The sequence below is a fragment of the Magnolia sinica genome, chromosome 9 (genome assembly GCF_029962835.1).
Source record: "Magnolia sinica isolate HGM2019 chromosome 9, MsV1, whole genome shotgun sequence".
In the NCBI taxonomy this organism is placed as follows: Eukaryota; Viridiplantae; Streptophyta; class Magnoliopsida; order Magnoliales; family Magnoliaceae; genus Magnolia; species Magnolia sinica.
Window position 1 is genome coordinate 7,368,024 of NC_080581.1, and position 11,072 is coordinate 7,379,095.

The 11,072-nt window shown below is 42.9% G+C and overlaps 1 protein-coding gene across 1 annotated transcript; it reads left to right on the plus strand.

Moving 5' to 3' along the window:
* Positions 1–3,117: 3,117 nt before the first annotated feature.
* Positions 3,118–9,453, plus strand: LOC131256791 (D-3-phosphoglycerate dehydrogenase 1, chloroplastic-like). Its single transcript, XM_058257832.1, has 5 exons — positions 3,118–3,712; positions 6,800–7,176; positions 7,811–7,921; positions 8,035–8,130; positions 8,512–9,453. Exons 1-5 carry the CDS (start codon positions 3,124–3,126, stop codon positions 9,181–9,183), a joined length of 1,845 nt encoding a protein of 614 aa, XP_058113815.1. The 5' UTR covers positions 3,118–3,123; the 3' UTR covers positions 9,184–9,453.
* Positions 9,454–11,072: the final 1,619 nt, after the last annotated feature.

The window sequence follows — 11,072 nt, forward strand, 5'->3', positions numbered from 1 at the left end:
TCAAACTATAGATGGACCATACTAAAAAAATCATGCGTTCTGGAAATTGTATTCCGTTGATTTTCCCAGTACTCATTTCTGTCCGTCCATCCACTTAAGTGCAACAAATGGATGGTCAAGATCATTGCTCGTCGTTGTTTTAACTGGACGCGAGGATTGCCTGGTGAACCCAACACCACGTAGTTACGTGTGGTAAGGATCGTGGGGCCCACCGTAATGCATATATTTCATCCACGCCGTCCATCTTTGTCGGAGGCTCATTTTAGAGCATGAGACCAGACTGGTTGTCTATCCAAAGCTCAAGTGGACCACACCACACGAAACAGTTGGGAAAATGACGTCCACGGATGGACGGCATGGATAAAACGCACGCATAACGGTGGGGCCCATAAAGTCCTTGCACGTAGTAGCTACGTGGTGGTGTGTTAACCACACAATCCGCGTCCGTTTTAAGCATGATCGTCACAGGACAGACCGATCGGATCATCCAACCTGGAATGAACGTGGGTGCATCCACTGACACGCTGGACGTGCATGAGTTTTTAAGAGCCGCAAAACGACAAATTGCTGTGATCCTGCGAATCACCAAACTGCTACCTGTCGCCGCATCTTCAACCATAAGATATGCGCGCATTACACGTGCCAAGGTGGCATACGTGCACAATAGCCGGGCAATTCACAGGATGGCCCCCATGATTAATGTTCTCTGTCCACAAAATCCAGTGGTGGGTCATAAACCATACAAAGAAATAGACGGTCAGGAAAAAAAGATGTCCCACCGTACGGGGAAGATGGTCCCATCCATCAGTTTCTGCTTTTGAATCAGCTCTGTTCCTGATCGTCCAATGAAAGGTCACAATCCATATGGTTAGGACATTTCTTCTAGTATGATATTCGATCTTTGAATGATCAATGGTCAGCAACAACTAGATGGACGGTCTAGATAGATCGTCCCACTCGCCACGCCTCAGTAATTCAATCTGTGATTATTCCTCCTTTGAAACAGGAAGACTACAGTGTTAGTTTTGCACCGCTTTAAAAAAAGATTCCGACTCTTCAACCGTTCACATGGCATAGCTTTACGCTAATCAGACTGTCCAATCATTGACCCAACTGTGGATGAAGTATATCTGAAAATTTTCCTTTTGAATTCGAACCACTTACTATTTTACTTACAACCATCCATTTGATATCCATTAATTGGATGGCTTGGATTTGTATATTCTCCGTACACAGTGGGACCCATGATTTAGATGGTCCAAATCGATCTACTGTAGATCAGAGCCACTGGGGGCCCGTTTGGCCGGGTGGATTGGAAGGGGTTGAATGGTACTTAGGGTGGATGACATGGATTTCTAGGTAATGATGGTGTTGTCAGTGGATTGTCTCGGATTGCTCTATCCTTGGATTGCTAAATCCAGTCTGTTTGGCATGCCCGGCTAATCCCGGGATTAAACCCTCCCATCCCTTCCGATCCTTCCAACCAAACACGTCCCAGGCAAATTTGAATAGATTAGGGTAGATTGGATGGGATTTAAAGGTAATGATAGTGTTGTCAGTGGATTGTCTTAGGATCCACGGGATTGGGATCAAATCACCAACTCTGTTTGGCACGCCCGGCCAATCCTGGGATTTAACTTCCAATCCCTTCTAATACCATCCAATCCCTTCCAGTTCGACTGGCCAAACGAGCCCTGGATGGGAAACTAACACAGGAATCTAATCGTTAAGGGTATATATACGCACGGAATCGGATTCCGTAGTGATCCTTCGAGTACTGAGCTCGGTACTGGTAGAAGCTCTGTGGGACCCATCATGATGTAAGTGTTCTATCTACACCGTCCATCCATTTTTCCCGCTCATTTTAGAGAATCACCCCAAAAATGAAGTAGGTTCAGATCTCTAAGTGTAACATAACAAAGGAAACAGTGGAGATTAAATGCCTACCATTGAAAACTTCTTGTGGGCCACGGAAGTTTTGGATCAATAATTTTTATATTTACCCTTCATCCAGGTCTGTGCAACCTTATGAACACGATGGATGGATGGAAAACAAACATCGTGGTGGGTCTTATGAAAGATTCAATGGTGGCCGTTCAATCTAACTTCTTCCTTTGGTGTGGTCCACTTGAGCTTTGAATATAACTAAATTTTGGTTTAATGTCCTAAAATGATCTCAAAACATGAATGAACGGCAGGGATAAATCAAATACATCATGGTGGGTCCTACAGAACTTTTCTAATAACTACCTATAGCGAACTCGGTCGGTACTGGAGGGGTACCTACTGAATCGGGAGAGGACATACGCACATGGTGGAAGCCAGAGTCCATTCCCAAAAGCCTGAAAATAAAGAGGCATACTCACATGGATGTCGCTGCATGGAAGTTCTATTCATTTCCTTCTTCACAGTACTTTCTTTAATTGAATTTCAACCATAGATCTAAAATTTTGATTTTCAGTCTACAGATCAGATATCCCTATGAGTAAAATCTAATTCATTTTTGATATATTAGCCTTATAAATAGTGGCCCACTGGACTAACAGTCCCGATTACAATACATTTTTTTCATATGTACTGTATTGATAGACATCCCACAGAACTTCGGTGCACTTCTCCTTGTTAAAAGGTGGCGGAAAAGCCTGTCCACGCTCCAACTCTCTCGCTTGTGTTCTTTTTTAATCCGTCGCGTCTCAGAATCCAGCGTCTATCGTAGCCCACTGTGGACCAAATGCTGAGTATACAGGTGATCCGAACCGTTCATGTTGTGGGATATACGTTATAAGATCTTTGTATGAAATTTACACTGAAATAATGAATTCGAACATCAGTATTTATAGATCCATTTAGAACAATGAAAGGAAGAATTTCAAGGGATCAAATTCAAATATAATAACCAGAGATTAATATCATCATATTTGAAGATTTATTATGTGAAATTAGCTTTATTATGGTAGAAAAAATCGTATGGACGGTTAAAATCATTAGAGTATCTAAGATTGTGGGCCCAGTGGGTGGCGACACACGATAGAATCCTAGTCGCGAGAGACGCAAAACGAATTCCGTTCGCCTTTTCCCTTTAAAACCCCAAATGTGGGGAAATAGCAATGCGAAAGAGGAGCAATGGCCTTTGCATCCGCCAAAGCTACTCTCTCTCCTCCCATATCTTCTCCATCCAACTGTCCAGCTCATCTCCTCAAATCCTCCCCGTCGATCTCATTCTCCATATCCCATCCTCGGCCCCGCTCTCCCTTCCTCGGCCAATCCCTCAAAATCCCCACCTTCTCCCTCTCCCTCTCCAAGCCCCGCCATCTCAAGATCTCTGCTGTTGATTCGAAACCGACGGTCCTGGTCTCGGAGAAGCTGGGAGAAGCTGGGCTTCACGTCCTTCGGAGCTTCACGAACGTCGATTGCTCCTACAACCTGTCCCCTGAGGAGCTCTGCTCGAAGATCTCGCTCTGTGATGCGCTGATCGTGCGGAGCGGGACGAAGGTGACGAGGGAAGTTTTCGAGGCTGGGAAGGGGCGGTTGAAGGTCGTCGGCCGGGCTGGGGTCGGGATCGACAACGTCGATCTGCAGGCTGCAACGGAGTACGGATGCCTCGTTGTCAATGCCCCCACGGCCAACACGGTCGCTGCCGCCGAGCATGGGATCGCGCTCCTTGCTGCCATGGCGAGGAATGTCGCGCAGGCCGATGCGTCGATGAAAGCTGGTGAGGCTCTCTCTCTCTCTCTCTCTCTCTCTCTCTCTCTCTCTCTCTCCATACGTCTGTCTCTGTTTGTCTCGTTTTATTGGTGGAAATGAGATAAATTGGATTGATCTGTGTTTTTTATTTTAATTTTGTTTGCTGGAAGTGTGGAATTCGATGGATCTGTCGGAGTGGAATTTGAATTTGCAGTTCTAGATCTGTCAGTAGAAATTTCTGTCTCGGGATTGTAATGGCTGTGATATAAAATATGGCATGAGTTGGAATGGGGAACGATCTGGACGGTTCATCCCGTGGGCTCCACTGTGAGAAAGTTGGACTGACCGGGTAATTCTACGAGTCCCAATGGTTTTTTTTTTTTTTTTTTTTTAATTTTAAATGCTGGCCGTTGCAGTGCTGCTGATCAGACGGTTGAGATAGTCTGCCCATTGGGTTTTTTCTTACTGTGGCCAGGCCCCGCAGATGAATGGTTCAGATCATTGTCTATTTGTCACATTGCAGCCTTTGCTGGCTGCACGGATTAGGTTTGATTTCCTGATATTATCTTATAATTTGAGTGATCTTGTTTGGTTGCTAGCTTGATCTGTATTTTTCTTTCTTTTTCTTACTCTGTTTTAGTGGATGTTCTGAAATTAGTAGATCTGTGTTAGAATGCATTGAAAACTGTCTATCCATTTTCTTTTTCTTGTTAAGCTTGAGCATTTATATGTTTAGATCTGTTAGAGGAGAAACAGTAATCGGTGGCCCGAATCCCTTAGAATGCATTTAAAACTGTCTATCCATTTTCTTTTTCTTGTTAAGCTTGAGCATTTATATGTTTAGATCTGTTAGAGGAGAAACAGTAATCGGTGGCCCAAATCCCGCCCATTATTTGTCTCAATTGGAAAAGTTCATAAATCCAGATTGAAGTATACAGGGGAAATATACACTTTCAGTTGAGTAAAATGGTTGGTCTTCTCTGGCCAGCAACTGTTGGATGGGCCCGTTTGGACATAGGACAGGTCCCATGACACATCAAGCAACAACGATAATAAAAAGAGAAATTTGAGAGAATGATATTTGTCCATCTAGCTTGTCCTTTGAACAATCTAAGCCATAGATCATAATCCGAGAGGGATGATTAGACCCATCTGCTCTAGTAGTGGTTAGGTGGACCGTTAAATCTGGACCATTCATCCTCGGCTTTTTGGAGGTTCTATATCGTGTAGACTGTCAAATCTTGAGGGCTCATTCTTCCGCGCAGACTTTCCGGCCCCACGTCTTCACAATCCAGACTTCACATCTGTTGGGCTGTGTCATGAATGGATCAAGACCCAAAAATCCCTTCCATCAGAAAATCTCAGCCATCTGATTGGTGAGGTTTCCTGTTGAATGGGCTGTTCATTAGTGGGTAATCAATTGGAAAGTTAAGATTTTGCTATGATGGATATCTATTGCATCATGGACTGCCCATAGTGGTGTTCACTTAACAAATAGTCTGGTATACAGAAGGTGGGCCCCACCTGCAGAGTGGAGGGGCTGAACAAAAATGCTGTTTCATTTGGTTGAACATTATATAATTGCAATTATATAAATCGTTATCAGGCTTGTGGTTGGGTTTTGCTTTTGGCATATTGTAGAAGCTTCTTAAAGGCCTCAAGCATGCAGGTTTGGCCTTCTTTGAGGTATCTACATGTCACATTTCTATATTTTGCTTTTTTAAACCGAGTGATTGACTTAATGCTCTAAGGGCATGTTTGAGTGCCACTTAAAATGAGTTCATCTCAATTTAGTTGATATCAATTACATATTAGAGATCATAGTTTATATATTTTTAATCCCTACAAAAAACATTGATCTCTAGTACAAAACTGCAATTAAATAAAATGAGATAAAGCCATTTTTTTAAATGCACCCAAACATGCCCTAAATCAATATTGTGGGGGAGAACATTCATATTCATTTGCCTTTTACGAAGTTTAGGTTAAGATGCAGCTGATTCTACAGAAGTTGGTAATTTTCTTGTTTTCTCATGAGTGTTTTAGATATGCTCAGTTTGTAATTAATTGTTTCTTTCATGGTAGTTTCTTGTTGTGGACAAGTTTTGGTCGTGGGTAGTTAACCAAATCATGATTAAGTTCCAAATTGCAAGTGGTTTCGATTTTAATGAAGTTTAGAATTTGCAAAATCCTTCATAGTTTTCTGATTATTGCAACGGCAAGTGGATTTGGTTTGAGAATAGTTAAGTTCATTGTTTTGAATGTTTCTTGAAGAAACACTTGCAGGAGGTATGATGTGTTTCCTCCACTAAAAAAAAAAAAACACCTTACTCTAGATTCAATGGAGATGGGGTCATGCTAAAGGCTTAGATGAAGAAATCATTGAAGTGCGCTGACTGTGCGTATTTGGAAAAGACAATTATTGCAGTTCTGTTTGGAATGGTCTGCACATCATCAATGCATGACTTGTTAACCTCTTGGACTGCTTATAATAATGGATGTATGCGAACAAGATATTTTGTTATTGCCTTGATTAGTTTATGGGTTTGTCATTTATGTTCAATGCAGCTTCCTTTCGTGCAATCACCAACAATCATTGTTTGTTTGGCTTACCGATTCTAGAAATAGATTGATTTTTGAAATCAGCTCCTCTGATACTGATTTAGATGTTGTTAGAAATTATGATTCTGTTCTTCTTCTTCTTTTCGTCTTCAAATGCCAGTTCCTGTTTTGCTGTTTCTTTTGAAGTGTTACTATAACTTGTTAGTTTAGATCGGAATTCAGAGGGGATTGGTCAACCAAATTTCCATTCTCCATATGTTTGAAACAGATTCATTCATTTCATGCAATGGGATTAGCACCCATAAAGCATGAAGTTAGTCTTGAAATCATGGTTAGCTTAGTTGGATACATATGTTGACATTATTATGAGCTAAATGGCTGTATTTTTGCTTCTTTCCTGGATATCTTTCATTCTCATACTTAAGAAACTCTTTTGCACTGCAGCACATGCAGACTTGCCTCTTGTTTTGCTCCTTGTTTTAAAAAGGTTTTATGATGCAATCTGCTGCTCATGCCTCTTAACCATCTCTGCAAATGTCCGTGCATTTTTCAGGGAAATGGCAACGAAACAAGTATGTTGGTGTCTCTCTGGTTGGAAAGACATTAGCTGTGATGGGGTTTGGAAAAGTTGGATCTGAAGTTGCTCGACGTGCGAAAGGCTTGGGGATGCATGTTATTGCACATGATCCTTACGCCCCTGCTGACAGAGCCCGTGCAATTGGTGCAGAGCTGGTTTCTTTTGATGAGGCCATATCTACTGCAGATTTCATCTCACTCCATATGCCACTCATCCCTGCGACATCGAAGATCTTCAATGATGAATCTTTTGCGAAGATGAAGAAGGGAGTGCGGATTATCAATGTTGCTAGGGGTGGAGTTATAGATGAAGATGCTTTGGTGAGAGCACTCGATAATGGAACTGTTGCTCAGGTAAGCTTGTGTTGTTGTTTAGCTCCAATAAAGTTGAGGTCCTGATTCCATGCATGCGGGGTCCATGGTTTGATGATAAAAAACTGCTGATCTGATGGGCCTGATTTTGGATGAGGATGTCCCAAAATCATAATCATCTAAGCATTATCCCAATTAATTGGGTTGGCTACATGAATCTTGTTCCATCATTCCACTTTATCAAGGACCATATCAACAGTTAAACCATAGGTCATCAAATCTTTTCTTAACATCTCCACCAATGTGATGCCCCAAAATCATCCAGACTTAAAAGATCCTAACCCTTGGATTGACAGCTAGGCAATGAAGAAAAAGAAAAGGTAAAAAAAAAGATGGTGATGGTCCACATTCAGTGGAAATCAGGACAAAGACTGAGGGTCAGAATCTTCCAATCTGGAAACTTTTGGGGCAGTAAATACAATTGGCGGAGCCCATAGTCAAAAGTCTAGATCACCAAACCATGGGCCCACATGTACTGAATCATGAGTCCTTATATGCTTGCCTTGGCAAATCATACATCTGCTGAGGCTCAGCACCCTATAATTCCTTATCATTTTTTATCATTTTTCAGCGTGTGAAGAAACTCATAACTGTGGAACTTTAATGGTTTTAACAGGCAGCACTTGATGTGTTCACGGAAGAGCCTGCGCCAAAAGACAGCAAATTAGTGCAGCATGAGAATGTCACGGTTACACCTCACCTTGGAGCAAGCACGGTTGAAGCTCAGGTCTGTATTTTCTTTGCAACATTTTCACATGAGCCAATCCCACCGTGCATTAGCCTCTGTTGATCTAACCTGTTCTTCTCTCTCTTTTAAATCAATGTCATGAAATTTTCCAGGAAGGTGTAGCTATCGAAATAGCAGAGGCTGTTGTTGGAGCATTGAATGGTGAACTTGCCGCCACTGCTGTGAATGCACCGATGGTTCCAGCCGAGGTAGGAAACCTTACTGAGAAAATACACAAATGCTTGATTGAGCATTTGCTTGGCCACCTATACATGTGGGTCCCACCTTCTGGTGATATAAATTATTTGTATGTTGTGGCCCATGGTGGATGGGTGAATACCCCAAAAGTCTTCCCTGTCATCTGATAGGGGAGATATAAGGGCATGACCAATCCCGACTGTGCGGCCAACCAAATCAATGGCTCAGGTTACTGAAAGGTGGGCCCTGCAGAATTATTGTTTCATCATGAGTTATTGCCACTTGCCAAAAGGTGGGCCCTGCAGAATTGTTGTTCAATCTGCAGACTTACCATGTCTTCCATGATGAGTTATTGCCACTTACATGAGCATTTTTTTTTTCATCCTTCCCAGGTTTTGTCTGAGTTAGCTTCTTATGTGGTTCTGGCTGAGAAATTGGGAAGGCTGGCTGTGCAGTTGGTTGCTGGAGGGAGCGGAATTCAGTCAGTCAAGGTGGTCTACACATCAGCTCGAGCTCCCGATGACTTGGACACGAGGCTGCTCAGGGCCATGATCACCAAAGGCATCATAGAGCCGATATCGAGCGTGTATGTCAACCTGGTCAATGCCGACTTCACGGCAAAGCAGAGGGGTCTTCGGATCAGCGAGGAGCGGACAGTTGTTGACGGCTCTCCCGAGTACCCTCTCGAGTCCATCCAGGTCCTCATTGCAAACGTGGAGTCGAAGTTCGCCAGCGCCTTATCCGAATCCGGCGAAATCAGAGTGGAGGGCAAGGTGAAGGATGGGGTTCCGCACCTCACCCGTGTGGGGCCTTTCAGTGTGGACGTGAGCCTTGAAGGGAATGTGATACTTTGCAGACAGTTCGACCAGCCCGGCTTGATTGGGCGAGTCGGGAACATCCTTGCAGAGAAGAATGTGAATGTGAACTTCATGAGTGTGGGTCGGACGGCGCGGTGGAAGCAAGCTATTATGGCCATTGGTGTTGATGAGGAACCTGACAAGGAGACCCTCAAGAAGATTGGTGAGATACCGGCCATTGAAGAGTTTGCGTTCCTCAAGCTATAAGGAGAGGTAGAAGAATCACTAAGAAGAGGATTCTCCTTTTGCATTCATTCGGGAAAAACCCAGTTTTTGTAGCGAGTGAGTTGCAATAAAATGCAGCTAGGAAGCTGTTCGTGTGCTCGCATCAATGCTGGAGAGTAGAGAAGGTGAGGAAGTTCATTTTGTTGTTCTATAGCAGACGGCATTGCCCTGCAAGTTCATTGATGTTGTTGTTCTATTATGTTGGTGCTTTTGTAATCGATAATTCTTCAATGTATTACTGTCTTTTTTTTTCTTTTTGGCATTGGCTTGGATTTGAGCTTGTTATCTTTATCTGTTTGTACTTAAAGTCACTAGTCTGTTCCCAGCTGTAATCTTGAACGGGAGTTTTGAGGCCGGTTTGTATTAGAACAGTTCTGTTGAGGTTTCCTACATTTCATGAGATGTTTGTGTTCTATGGCTAGAACTACTGTAGTCATGGTTTTCATGAGCAGGAAAACATTCTATAACTGGGCATCTTGCCCAACCTGAAAATTTCGTTTCTACTGGTTTAAAATATGAGCCCACCTGATGGGCCATTCTGGTGTGTATGTGAAATTCACTCTAGCCATCTGGTGTGTCGTCACACTTAGGCCCTGGGCCCAAAAATCAGAGTGGCCTGTAATTCACTAAGCTGCGCCAAAGGCAATAGTGTGGAGGGTGGGTGTCCCTTATACACTATTTCAACTCACATGTCCCACCGAATCACAGACCAGCCTAATTTTGTCCCTATGCCTAAAATAGGTGATGCATCGAGCAGATTTCACATACACATCATGGTGGGACCCACCCAAGCTCGGCCCCACTTTGCTCTCAGAGCAGCTCTCAGGATACTGATGTGGTGTGTATCTAGATCATGTTTTGCTTCTTAAGGCCGTGTTTGGATAACACAATCGAATTAAATTGCAAATATTCAGGTTAATCATGGAAATACATGTGAGAGCCATTTCCCGAGGTGCTTCGAAACACAATCCTGGGTGTTTTAGGTGCCATAATAAAATGGGCCTCATTAGTTTTTCTCTGCCAACCAACGTCACATGTTAGAACTTGTACCAATGGCTAAGATTATCTCAAAGCATTCACTTTTTTAACACATGCACACACACCCCACACACTCACACCAGTGGAATTTCACCACATATGGATACTCGAACCCTTGACCGGGTGTTGAAACTCCTGAGAGTCTACCACCCAAGCAAGCGTAAGGATCCTCTCAAAGCACTCACTTAAAGAGGCCTGATTTCTCGCCATAAAACTTACTATGATCTGATTGAATTTTGGATGTGTGCTATTCATTCTCACGTATCTATGAGGCGGTGAATCATGGGCTCCTTCAGAAATAGGTGAGGGCTCTTTCTCTAGCATGTCACAAGAACGACGGAGCCATAATTTTGGAGGGAACGAGGGGAGCTGATTAGGTGTTTCCCAGTAACACTGAATTTAGTGAGGACCCAACGTGGCATTATTTTATTGGCTTGCAAAGGCTTGTCAGAGAGAGCCCACTAACTTTCAAGAGATTATTAGGTCGAGTATGCACTCATCCTTCTCTAACAAGCATCTGTGGGCTAAGGATTTGCCATTAGCAACATTGCACATCAAAGCACACAAACCCGGAAATGGGTGGCATGTGGGAGATGGGGCATTTAAATTATTCTTTTGATAGATGATAGTTGTAACTTGCTCGTAGGGTGCAACTTCGGGAGGTTAAGTTAGGCTTATGCCCAATCTTAGATTCAACCCAAGTTTCTGAATACTCTAAAATAATAAGAGTTGAGTTCACATAATTCATTTGGTCAATAAACTAATACATAAAATTAAACATCCAGCCATAAAAAAAATAATGGAGTTGGGCATCGAGTCAAGTTGTACTGAAT

Coding starts and splice junctions, on each gene's coding strand:
- LOC131256791 (XM_058257832.1), top strand. CDS start 3,124: ATGGCCTTTGCATCCGCCAAAGCTACTCTCTCTCCTCCCATATCTTCT. Junction 7,922..8,034: donor CAAGCACGGTTGAAGCTCAG/GTCTGTATTTTC, acceptor GAAATTTTCCAG/GAAGGTGTAGCTATCGAAAT. Junction 8,131..8,511: donor CACCGATGGTTCCAGCCGAG/GTAGGAAACCTT, acceptor CATCCTTCCCAG/GTTTTGTCTGAGTTAGCTTC.